Here is a 13,585-nt window from a genome sequence, read left to right as displayed (position 1 = left end):
CAAGATTACGAGTTTTACTATGGCGAAGGCTTGGTTCATGAATAGTAAATAGGTTGTGTAGACGTTAATTGGTATTCTTCCTGGAGCGCCAAGTTACGTGTCCTAATTAATAATCATGAGTTATTGCTTCGTCGCGTTTCCAATTTAGGATTTCGTGTAATTAACATACATGAGATAAGCCTTTACCATAGTAGGATTCGTAAATTCGCATCAAGGAATGCACAGATGAGAGCCACGTCTCTACATGACGTGAAATGTTGCAGATTTAGGCAAACGCTGTAAAGCTGTTGCTTTTCTCACCGAATCAACTATTCATTGGTCTATTCATCAGCATGCTGTTGTGCGGATATAAACCATAGAAATGAGTACATATAAAGACAGACGTGGATATCAGTTTAAATACAAAATAATAATAATAATAATAATTAAAAAAAGAATAGATTCAGAAAATCAGAAAACATAAGAAATGCACATCAGTGTGTGTGGGCATTTGTACAGTTGTATCAGGATGGGTCCTGTGTGTATAATGCATATTTACAGTTCCATTTGTACATTTTGCAGATTATAGTGATACTGGACAGTGCAGAGAGAGTGATAATGTGCTTATCTGTTAAATAGGGACACAGCTTTGGGGAAAATGCTGCTCTGAAAAATGAAAATTATTTTCACAAATAAAGTGAATTAGATGCTGAACACAGACGAAGATTTTTAGAAGAATATTTCAGCTCTGTAGGTCCTCATCAGAGGCACAAAAACCATATATGCAGTGTATGCAATGCATAGGGGCTTCATATTAAGGGGGTGCCAGCGACACACCAAGGGGGCACAATTGGGGATTTTGATGCTCCAAAAGGACATAAAAGGCAGCAGAAAAGTAATCCATAAGACTCCAGTGGTTAAATCTATATCTTCAGAAGCAAGTGTATGTGAGAAACAGATCAATATTTAAGTCAGTTTTTACCATAAATTCTCCTCCCTGCCCAGTAGGTGGCGAATGCACAAAGAATACAAATCGCCAAAAACATAAGAAGAAGAAGAATGTGAAAGTGAAAGTAAAAATGGAGATTGACAGTAAAAAAGGACTTAAATATTTATCTGTTTCTCACCCACACATATCATAGCGATTTTGAAGATACAGATTTAACCACTGGAGTCGTATGGATTACTTTTATGGTGCCTTTATGTCCTTTTGGTGCTTCAAAATTTCAGTATCCATTCACTTGCATTGTGAGGACCTACAACGCTGAAATATTCTTCTAAAAATCTGTGGTTGTGTTCAGCAGAAGAAAGACAGTCATACAGTCCTAATAGTTTTAAGTCTCACTCCTGAAGGAAGAGGAAGATGCAGAGGGCAGGGTGTATTGAATTGTGATTTTAATTGCTCTTTTTTTGCAAAACGGATCGTAGAGGTCTTTGATGGAGGGCAGACTGTCCTGACAATACACTGAAGTTTTATCCTTGCCTGTGTGGTGGTCTTTCAAAACCACACTTTGAGAACTTGTGTGAGGACCGACTCAAGTTTTATTAGTGCTTGTGGCAGGTTGAGCTTCTTTTGCTGCTGCAGGAAGTATCCACTGCTGTCCCACTAGATCCTGTGAAATTATTGTTCCTAGTAATTGGAAAGATTTTACCATGGACAGAGGTGACCCATTGATGGTGGGGGTCCATAGTCATCTCTATGGTCTTTAAAGCATTAATTTCTAGAACGTTACAGTTGTAATAGGATACCAGTCGATCAACTTGCAGTCTGTATGCAGACTCACTGCTGTTGCATATGAAGCATTAGAGTTTTGTGTCATCTGAAAACTTTAAAGTGTTTGCTTAGTCATTTACACTGCTTCCTGTTTGTCAGGAAGACAGTGATCCAGCAACAGTTATATTACCCAATGTCCCAGATTACCCTATGTAACAGTCTGAAGGCCAAAAGCCAACCTAGTCTCATAGTGAAAACGTGACTCTATATACATTTTTGCAAAACTTGTTATATGTGTCTCCAGGTTCAATTCCCTGCAGTTTACAGGTGAAATTACACCAGAGGCAAGACAACAACTATGTGTTTTATTCACTTCCACTCAAATCATGACTTCAATGGCTGATTATGACTTTATAAACACTTATTTTTCTCTCTATTACTCAGAACCTATGTTATGATATCGATACATTTTAACACTTGTATTACAGACCCACCTACATATATACACTTACTCCAATATGATTAGCTTGCGTGGTAGTGCACCTCATAGAGCGCTGGACTTTTGACTTGGAGGACTGTGGGTCAAAACTAAACAAGAACTGAAGCTGACAAGTGACACAACAGAGACATAGAAGTGACACAAATTGACGTGGTTGCTTCAGAAAAAGTGCTTTTAATTTAGCTTCTGCATTTTAAAACACTATCTGTTATAGTTAGGTGTTGGTTAAGGGTAAGGATGTCTGTTTTGTTAAACTCTCATTTCTCTTTTCGAACACTATTGGTTAAGTTTAAGGTAAAGTTTTAGGTTAGGGAGGTACGTTTTATTAAAACCTCCATCTAAAATTCAACTTAAAAACCTCATCTGATTACAAACTAATTTTGCTCGGTTTTGGTGCCCCCTACTGGACATTTCACTTGAAATGTGCAGCCAAACATCTTATGAAGCAGGTAATTTCTATTTTGCAAAAAAACTTTGCAATGCTCAGTAAATTTCATGAGACCAGGCTGCCAAAAGCAGTTGTTATTTAATAGAATCCTATCCCAATTACATCCATAATGTTTTGCCCTGCATGTGCACACACACTACAATTAAATGCAGTGAATTTAACATATTCTCCCCAATTAAACTGACAGGCTTTTTTTCTTATTATTTATTTATTTTATTACCAAAATGTTTTTGCTTTGGTTGCCTGAAGTTTATTAGATAGTGCTCTCTGGAAACTGTTGTACAAATATTGTAATAAAATTCATTGATTTTTAAAGTCAAAACCTCAATGAATTGTGAACCATTTTCCCAATATGCTTTGCAAACAACTATTTACTCTAAAACCGTTCACTTCACAATAAGTATGATCTTGATCTCCCAAAACATATTTTTTGGCAGTAATCAATTGTAAAATACAGCAGGCTAATTTACATGGATTAAACTACTGGATTCTTATGGATTACTTTTCTGCAGCCTTTATGTGCTTTATGGAGCTTTAAAGTTTTGATCATCGTCCACTTGCATTGTATGGACCTACAGAGCTGAGATATTCTTCTACAAATCTTTGTTTGTGTTCAGAAGAAAGAATGTCATAGACATATGGGATGGCATGAGGATGAGTCAATTTTGGGTGAACAGTCCTTTTTAAGAATTATACTTATTAATGAAAGCAGTAATACTTTACAATAAGGTTCTATTTGTTAGAATTAGGTTTCATATCTAACAATAAATAAGTTATTGATCTTGGTTAATGTTAATTTATAAAAATACTATTGCTAATTGTTTATTCAACTAATTTTAACATATGCCTACACTTGTGCCTACAAGTTTTTAAGTAAATTAACATTAACCAAGTTTAACCAGATGCTGTAAATGTATTGTTCATTGTTAGGTCATGTCATCTGACTACTAATAGGATACGCCTTTTTTATGTATTATTTAGTTAATTTACTCATCAGTCTCTGTTTTGCAAACTAGCCAAATATCAATCTTGTATGAGGTATGAATTTACCTAAAAGTAAAAAACAAAAAACAGAAGGTCCAGGGGCTGTGGATGTTCAGGTGATTTTTGGACGAATCACGTGGGAGAGAAACAGATCCAAGCCTTAGCGGAACAATATCCTGTGACAGCAATGTGTAACACATCATATGGGATCTGTCAAGAGCTCTGCTGTTCAACTGCATTATATAGCCACCTGATACAACAAAGGGGGCAGACAGTGTTTCAAATGCTGTGTTAACGGAGTTTTCCAGACTGTCGCTGTGTATTGCCTGTACAATGCATGTACTAGAGCTCAACGTTTGTTTTAAAAAGGGTGTTCTGTACTAGAGAGAGAGAGAGAGAGAGAGAGAGAGAGAGAAAGAGAAAGAGAAAGAAAGAGAGAGAGTGTGAGTGAGTGAGTGAGTGAGTGAGTGAGTGAGTGAAAGGACTGGAGGCTCAAAACAGCGGAAGAGAGAAAAGATAGAGAGTGCAAGTGAGTGTGTGTGTGTTTGAGAGAGAGAGAGAGAGAGAGAGAGAGAGAAAGAGAGAAAGAGAGAGAGTGTGTGAGAGAGAGGGCAATCATTCAGCCATGGCAAATATCGCTGTGCAGAGGATCAAGCGAGAGTTCAAAGAAGTGCTGAAAAGCGAAGAGGTTTGCGAAACGTTACTTTGCTGTATTTTCTTGTCCGTTTAAAGAAAGAGGCGGACTTTTAGAGTGATAGACACACAGAAGCCAGTGAGCTAGCTTAGCCTACTAAGCTAATGTTAGCACGAGCTGTCATATCAAGGCCTTCAGATACGAAAGTCACACGTTAGCCAGATTTGCTCACGTTGATGTTTTCAGATTAAAGCCGAGACATAAATATGAAAATCACTTCTATATATATTACAGTACGGCTAGATTTTGATGACACAAGCGTTAGCCTCTGTGGTAACATGCTATTGAATAGCTAGCCTGTTAGTTTCACTAGCACTCCTGTTGTGTTCTGTGATAATACTACCCGTGATTGTAGCCTGGTAAAGTAGCTGTTTTCTTTGTAATATAGTGGGCATATAATAATATACTGGTTGTAATGTAATTTATTGATGTGTTAGTGTCATTTAGCTGGGCTACTAGGCGGTTACAGTAGTTTTCAGTAGTGCAGGACCATGGCAGTGTATCAAAACTTAGCGAGCTGCCTGACTGAACAGCACATTGAGGATCGTAGGCAACTATGATACCCAGAAATGCTGTCTAGGTAGACATGTCACTAGATTTTAACACAGAGACCATGACTTAAAAATTGCACAGGCCACTTCTTTGTCTTGGGCCATAGAAGTAGAAAACAAGCCCCATGTATGAGACTTTGGGGCAATGTCAAATTTTTTGTTTTTTTTGTTTTGTTTTTTTGGACAAACTTTGTGTCATTTAAGTTGGGATACTGTTCTAATAACCTCTTTCTTTGGTTTACTTTTTTTGGTTCTGCTCTTTAACAGACAAGTAAAAATCAAATAAAGGTAGACCTAGTGGATGAAAACTTCACAGAGTTAAAGGGGGAAATAGCAGGACCACCAGACACGCCGTATGAAGGTAGTGACAATCTTCATCTTTTTGTGTTCTCTGTTGCTGCCATGATATGTACAAATGCATGATTATGGTATATGATAAGATTGTAAACAATATGTTTTTTTTTTTTTGTTTGTTTTTTCTACAGGGGGCAGATATCAGTTAGAAATCAAGATCCCTGAGACATATCCCTTCAATCCTCCCAAGGTAATCTTTTTATACATTATGTTCACGAGATGGTAAATGTTTAACGTCAACATGAAACAACATTTGCAACCCATTTTACTTCTTCAACCTGATGTTTATCCAAGTTAAACAAAAACAAAAAATGTAATGAAAAAATAAATGTAGGGCATAATTGGTATTACACAGATGAATCGTGCACAATGAGACCAGGAATGTGCATTAAGAAAGTCAATTTATAGAGTCATTTATGATTCCATGTTGACTTCAACAGTTTTATTCTTGATGAAAGTTGTAAGACTGAAATGTTTTGGTGTCAATAAATATTAAAGGGATAGTTCACCCAAAAGTAAAAATTCTCTCATCATTTACTCACCCTCATGCCATTCCAGATGTGTATGACTTTCTTTTTTTTGCTGAACATAAATGAAGATTTTTAGAAGAATATTTCAGCTCTGTGGGTCCATATAATGCAAGTGAATGGTGACCAGAACCATTTAAAGCTCCAAAAATCACATAAAAGCAGCATAAAAGTAATCCATTTGACTCCAGTGGTTAAATCTATATTTTCAGAAGCGATATGATAAGTATGGGTGAGAAACAGATCAACATTTAAGTCCTTTTTTTACAATAAATCTCCACTTTCACTTCCACTTCTTTTGTTTTTGGCAATTTGCATTATTTGTGCATATCACCACCTACTGAGCAAGGAGAAGAATTTATAGTAAGGACTTAAATATTGGTCTGTTTCTCACCCACACCTATCATATTGCTTTTGAAGATATGGCTTTAACTACTGGAGTCATATGGATTACTTTTATGCTGCCTTTATGTGCTTTTTGGACCTTCAAAATTTTGGCCACCATTCACTTGCATTACATGGACCTACAGAGCTGAGATATTATTATAAAATCTTCTTTGTGTTCAGCAGAAGAATGAAAGTCATACACATCTGAGATGGCATGAGGGTGAGGAAATCAGTGTTTGGGTGATTTATCCCTTTAAGAATTCTTTGGAAGCTTTTCTTGTTTCTTTATATCAGTGCTTTTGTTCTACACAACTGCTTATAACCAGTCAGATGTGTGAGAGGCCATTTGTTTTATTTCGACTTTTTTGACTGAGCACATTTAAGGTTGAAAAAAATGTACCTACTTTTCTCAGGTGCGGTTTATTACTAAGATCTGGCATCCCAATATAAGTTCAGTTACCGGGGCAATATGTTTGGACATTTTAAAAGACCAATGGTAAGTGTTTATATGTCTACAGTTTATTGTCATCAGTCATTATCTAACATATTTGACACCTCACTTATTCTTTCCCCACATATAACATTTATTTTTAACTCCTGCTTCCTGTTCGCTTATCAGACTGTTCTGTACTTTTTCTTCCTCTCTTTTTTTATTATTTATTTCCTGATTGTGTTCAGGGCTGCTGCTATGACTCTGCGAACAGTTCTTCTCTCACTACAGGCTCTGTTAGCTGCTGCAGAGCCAGATGACCCTCAAGACGCTGTGGTAGCCAATCAGGTACATGTGTGTGAAAAGTGCAGCTGGCAAAGTGTCCGTCTGCCAGAATGAGAATGTGCAATAGCAAATCATTCAATCCTTTTAAATATCTCACTGTTGTTATCTTTCAGTATAAGCAGAATCCAGAAATGTTCAAACAAACCGCTCGTCTCTGGTCTCATGTTTACGCTGGCGCTCCTATGTCTAGTCCAGAGTACACACGCAAAATAGACAAACTTTGTGCGATGGGCTTTGACAAAGTAAGTACTACAGCTAGACAGCTTCAAATATGGCTGAGCATTTTGAAATGCACAGGCTAAAAAATACAAAATATATACAGTACTAAGACCTTAATCATGCATTAGACAATGCAAATGAATCAGTATTTGAGGCAAAATGTTTCCACACCCTAGAAAACCGAGTGCCAAAGTGTAACAGCACTGGATCCCTCCACTTGTCTGTGTTTGCGACATTCCAGACAGGCTGCCAGTCTGTGCACTGCTCGGGAACACCACAGTTGACCCTGTTTTGGCTTTGTTTGGAACTATTTCTTTTAGGCAAATAACGGGCTATATTGTGTCAGAAATTTACGGTGGTGCAAAGCTGCCACATACTTGTTATTTTTTCACTCAGTTATGTTGTAAAAACGACATCTTTTCTCGTCATAAGTTATGACACTTAACTGACAGTTCTAAGGTAATTTAGCACTTTGTGCACTTGTCAACAGTGCAGTCGCAGCTCTGCTCTGTAGCCTAAAAAAATTATGGTAAATTAATTCAACAAATGGCAACCATGGTACATTTTTAAAAATATGATTTATCTTTATTTCCTTCTCTGTTTAAGCCATAAAGAAATTTTACAATGTAGAAGTAAACAATAACACAAAACATGAACGGTTTCGCTACGGCTTTTGTGAATTGGTTGCACACTGTTAAGTGGTAAATAAAATGTCAAACAAAAAACAATATTTTATTTTATTATTGTCATTACAATGCGTCTGTAGTTTTATTAGTTTAAATACCTGACAAAACACTGGATTGCATATATATTAAATTATCTAAAGAATAATTTGTTAGACAAGTGCAAACGATGAGCAATCTCTCATGAACACGTTTAATATATTTATTATCATTTCTAACATGATCTGTTTGATAAGTGGCCGATTAAATTCTAGCATTATTTTCTAATTGTCATTCAAATAGCTACTTTTACGATTTTACACTATCATAGCTTTTTTAAGATCAAGTTGTGTTAGATAGCCCAAGATAGGTTTATATCTGAATGTTAATTAAAACCCCAAAGGGTTACACTTAAAGTCTATGCAAATATTATTGTAATTTGATTTATTATATGAAATTCTACATAAAATAAATATTATATTCTCGTCCTTTTTGCGAACACTCCAAAAACTAACACAATTCAGAAAACATAGGCCTTGTTCTGCTTAATTTTTGTTTTTTTTCTGAAACCTTGTGATTCTGGAGAAAAATCCATGCTGACTTTACAAAATGTTACAAAATAAAACAATTTTACATGTAGGATTAATTTACCGCTGAATAGCCTACACAGTACTGTAAGCACAGGTGGGTTGGGACATGAAAAGTGATACGTTAATTTGAGATCCTCAGAACATCAACAAAAAATGACGGATGTCATTTTTACAGCATAATATCTCGTTATTACGAGAAAAGACGTTTTTAAGACATCTCATTATTACGAGAAAAGATGCCATTTTTACAACATAACTGAGTAAGAAAAATAATAGGTACATGGCAGCATTGCACCATTGTAAAAATGTAAGGAAACTGATATGGACTTCTTGTTCATAGAACTGTTGTCACTAAACAATGCAGATACAATATGGCCAGCTATTTTGTCTTTTTTGCACCACAAGCTACTAGTCCAGTCAAATTAGTGGCAACTAACTGTTGCATAATTAGTATTTGAGTTATTCAGCCGATTTATTGTTGCTTGAAAACTGACTTTTAAATGCTTTTTTTTTCTTCTCTCAAACAGAATGCAGTAATAGTAGCTTTGTCCTCAAAATCATGGGATGTGGAGACGGCGACAGAGCTGCTACTTAGCAACTGATCATCCATTATTCTTCACCAGGCCATATTCTCCCCAAACCTGCCCTTGTCATGCCCCATTCACTCAAACCCACGCATCCATACATCACATATCTTGGTTTTCTGTTCAGATTGAATCTTTTGGTAAGAGTTCTGAAATGTTCCAAAGGCAGCAGTTAAGATCGGAGTCATCTTCTGTCTGTCTTAGCAAATGTTCACACCACTTGTCATTTCCCCCTACCGTTTTGACTTTTTGCCTTGCCACAATCATTCTCCCCCCTCAAATTTAGGCTGTCACTTCCCTTTTAAAGAAATCAAACATGACAAAGCCTGCGTATCACTGTCATTTCACACTAAAAGAAATGAGAGAACATCCACTTGCATCTGTGAAACAATGCTAGTATGTAAATTAGTATATTTAAGGTTGTGTACATCAAAGAGGCAAAATAGCAGGAATGTTCATTTTTTTCTATCTGTACATCATAAAACGTTTTGGGATATGCTTATTTGAATGGGATACTTGGCACATAAAAAAACCTAAATCCTTTGAGATTGATAGTACATCTTCTCTTTAATGCCCAAATGTTTGGTTTTATTAGCTCATGTGGTTCTTTAGATTTTTCTTTTGCTCTAATTAGTTCTTTATAACAGTTGACAAGGCCAGATGACATGGTGTTATATTGCAAGTGTAGACAAAGTTTCAGACTTATTGAACTGTTCATATATTTTAAATGAATGTAAGATTGACCCCTTTCACTTTTCTTTTTTTTTTGGGGAAATGGGGAGGATGCAGAATAAGTGGTCACAAACCCTTCCTCTATCTCCTTTCAAGGCAGCTGTAGGGGTTGCCACTTCTTAATTCTAACTTGAGTTGCCTCAAGTTTTTTCTTTTTCTTTTCTGAAGAATGTATTCTATTAAAAAGTTACATGTAATAACACCTATAAAAAAAAAAACGTTGTACATGTGGAGACAAGGAGGTGAATATATGAGGCTTTTTTCCCCTCTCTTTTCAAGATTGGCTTTTTTGTGGCATAATTAAGACCTTTTGAGGGCGAGACATGTTTGTTTAATTTGGCATTAAAAAGTCTACAAGACATATTATGAGGTATTGGTCTATAATATGATCCGTATTCAGATTTCCAAAATAATAATTTCATATTTACAATGTAACATCATTGTGAGTTTGGGTTAAAAAAAGCAAGTGTTTTTCTAGTCTACAACGATGCTTCAAAGCAAAATGGGCCAAGAGTGAGTACTGCCACATGATGCTTTGTAAACCCATTTTTTTTACATTGTGTATTTTTTTTACCTTGTGTTCTGTTCTTTTTTCCTCATTTTGCTGCTTGCCCTCACTCTATTTGATAGCATTCCCCAACCCCCCCCCCCCCCCCCCCTTTTTTTTTTTTTAAATGCAACCCCTCTTATTTACCTCTTTTCTCATGTACATACAGCCAAGTTTTCTTTTGGGAAAAGTACTGTTCATCTCTAGAATGCACCATCGATTGCTGGATTTATATTTTGTATGGAAAAACAAAAATGAAACAAAAAACAAAAAGACTGTCTTCCTGTAGTGATCACCTTGTTCAATATTGCACGAAGTGGTGAATTAAAGGACAACACTTTCTGTCAAAGGAGAAATGCAGGTCATGGGCTCTGGGTTTAGTCATTTTAAGCTCCTTTACAAAATCAGACAGAAAAAAAAAAAAACCTACTCGAGCCATACAAGCATGGTTATTTATTGTGAAACCGTCATTCTTTTGAATTAAAAAAGGTGAAAAAATAAAACTCGTGTTGTGTAATATGTGAATGTATTCTCTGCTCCCATTTTGATTTGACCACCTTATCTGACATTAGTAGGTGTCTCAAGTTTTTCACATTTAAAATGAATTCATTTCCTTTAGCACATGACATGAGTGATATACACAACTTTTATGTGCTTTTGGGGCTTGACAGTCACAATCCTCACAGATGAAATAAAAATCAAACTGGTTTTGAACGATGACAAGGGTGAGTAAATGATGGCAGAAATTTTCATTTTTGGGCGAGCTATTATACAGTGACAAAAAAAAGTATGTGGCCCCTTTGGAATTTGCAGGTTTTCTGCATTAATTGGTCATAAATGTGATCTCATCTTCATTAAAGTCACAAATATAGACAGCACAATGTGCTTAATAAGCTAACAACACAATAATAATCTTTCATGTCTTTATTGAACACATAACATTAAACATTAACAGTACTATGGAAAAAGTAAGTAAATCTCTAGGCTAAGGACAACAAAAACAGCTAAAGTCAGCAGTTGGCAAACCTGGCATCAATTAATAAAATGAAATTGGAACACCACAAATGTTTTCCAACAAAAACATTGCTGCGCACCTGAAGTTTGCCAAGAGTCCACCTTGACACTCCACAACACTACTGGGAAAATGTTCTGTGGACTGATGAAACTATGGTTTAATTGTTTGGGAAGAACAAGCAGCACTACATATGGTGTAAAAAGGGCACCATATACCAACATGATAACATCATCCCAACGGTGAAGTATCATGATTTGGGGCTGCTTTGCTGCTTCGGGGCCTGGACCGTTTGCCATCATCGAGGAGAAAAAAGAATTTAAGTATATCATGATGCAGCAGGACAATCACCCTAAACATCAAAGTAAATCCACTACAGAATGTCTTCAAAAAAAGAAAATCCACCTTTTGGAGTGGCCCAGTCAGAGCCCAGACCTTAACCCAATAGAGATGCAGTGGAATGACCTCAAGGGAGCTGTTCACACCAGACATCCTAAGAACATGGCTGAGCTAAAGCAGTTATGTAAGGAAGAATGGTCCAAAATTCCTTCTGAACATTGTGCAGGTCTAATCCACAGCTATCGGAAATGCTTGGTTGAGGTTATTGCTGCCAAAGGAGGATCGGACAGTTATTAAATCCTTGGTTTCACTTTTTTCCGCAGCACTGTGAATGTTTAACGGGATGTGTACAATAAAGACATGAAAGATTATAATTGTTTGTGTGTTGTTAGCTTAAACACACTGCTTTTGTCTATAGTGGTGACTTTGATGATATCACATTTTATGACCAATTAATGCAGAAAAGCAGCTAATTCCAAAGGGTTCACATACTTTTTTTTTTCTTTTTTTTTCCACTTTATATTAATATTGCTCATGCAGCAGTATCAGCTTTTAGTTATTAAATTTTTTTTGATGTTCTAAAAATATAAAGGCATAATTAAAAATGTTTATGTATTTATGTAACAAAAAAGTATACAAAAAATAACAGAACAATGTAAGCCTAGTGACAAAGTTCATTCAGAAATATTTTTCAATTAACTTTTCATTATTCGGCAGAACAGAAAACTGAAAGAATGCATTCAGTTTCCATTGCATTTTTTAATAAAACTTTTGTCATGACATGAAGTTGAAATAAAAAGCAGTCAATCTTTTAAAAGCATTTTTTCCCCAATAAAAAACGTGAAAATGTTTTTTTGATCAGATTGTGGGGTGGGGGCACAAAGTTCTTTTAAAGTGGAGCGTGCCAAAAAAAAAAAAAAAAAAAAAAAGTGAACCACTGTATTAAACTGGCATGAGACAAATTATGAAAATAGATTTTTCTTGTGAAAATATGAAGCCATCTGAACTTGCTATTGATATTTCTATTTTCACTGACCAAAATCATATGTTTTTTAATGATCCTTTAAGAACACAAAATAAACTTTTTACTAAAACAACATTTCTAAATTGTAATGGTCTGACACATTAAACCCTTTTTCCTGATCAAGAGAGAGGGAGAGAGAGGAGACAATGATGGCACTAATTTGTGTATTTATGAGAGTTAAATATAGTAGGTCTCATTAACTAAACAACCATATGAGGAATTCATGCTCATTCACACCCAAGTATAAACAGCAGTATAACTAATCATACAGTCAATTTTACTGGCAGTTCTTGCATTGTAAACTTAAAGTGAAGCTAACTGAATGCAGGAGACTGGTCTCTAGGACTTGGACAGTATTTGGTTAACTAAAGAACTAAAAGAGGACAAGGAGAAGAAACAGTAAAAAAATCTTTCCAGGTGTTTAATAAGCAACCTCAGAGCAGATTAAAACAGATTTTTCTTTTCATATTTGTTTTTAAAAATGGCTCCAGACAGAGGCAAAGAGCAACAAGAAACAATTTCAACAGAAAATAAAAAAGATAATAAATGAATGAAGAGAAACAGGTGTTTCTACATACAAGTTTGAACATCTGAATCTAAAGAATTCATCCCTCATTCGTCTGAGGTGTGGGGTAATGACAGTTCAGGTTTGTGAAGAGCGTCTGATGAGTGGGTGGATGCGTCTCTTCGGTTGGCTCGTTCAATCCTTTACTGTCTGAACGTCCTCATTTTCATGAATCTACGCTTTACCTAAAACAAAGAGAAACATATAAATATCTATAATCTCCATTACAGCAATGCATGAAAAGCAGCTACCAGTAAGACAATTACTGTTATCTAGGCCTTGGTGTGGGCAATATAAGCAAAAATTTATATTGCGATATTCTAAACATTTGGGTCAATAACGATACGTTACAATATACACATTTTTATAAAAAAGTTCCCTTGTGATTTAGAACAATGT

At 35.7% G+C, this 13,585-nt stretch overlaps 2 protein-coding genes across 4 annotated transcripts in view; one reads left to right on the top strand and one right to left on the bottom strand.

Moving 5' to 3' along the window:
- Positions 1-3,919: 3,919 nt before the first annotated feature.
- Positions 3,920-10,749, top strand: LOC127443657 (ubiquitin-conjugating enzyme E2 K). The gene is made up of 7 exons (XM_051702392.1): positions 3,920-4,312; positions 5,137-5,230; positions 5,355-5,413; positions 6,551-6,633; positions 6,816-6,915; positions 7,026-7,154; positions 8,911-10,749. Exons 1-7 carry the CDS (start codon positions 4,250-4,252, stop codon positions 8,983-8,985), a joined length of 603 nt encoding a protein of 200 aa, XP_051558352.1. The 5' UTR covers positions 3,920-4,249; the 3' UTR covers positions 8,986-10,749.
- LOC127443628 (sister chromatid cohesion protein PDS5 homolog A) overlaps positions 10,330-13,585 on the bottom strand; it is a 54,080-nt gene continuing 50,824 nt past the window's right edge. For all 3 annotated transcript variants that reach the window (XM_051702341.1, XM_051702340.1, XM_051702339.1), the window contains exon 33: positions 10,330-13,371. In XM_051702341.1, the coding sequence (XP_051558301.1) occupies positions 13,368-13,371 (4 nt within the window). In that variant the 3' untranslated portion in view covers positions 10,330-13,367. The remainder of the gene's footprint in view (positions 13,372-13,585) is intronic.

This window comes from Myxocyprinus asiaticus, chromosome 7 (assembly GCF_019703515.2).
Source record: "Myxocyprinus asiaticus isolate MX2 ecotype Aquarium Trade chromosome 7, UBuf_Myxa_2, whole genome shotgun sequence".
In the NCBI taxonomy this organism is placed as follows: Eukaryota; Metazoa; Chordata; class Actinopteri; order Cypriniformes; family Catostomidae; genus Myxocyprinus; species Myxocyprinus asiaticus.
This window is presented reverse-complemented; position numbering and strand designations above follow the sequence as displayed.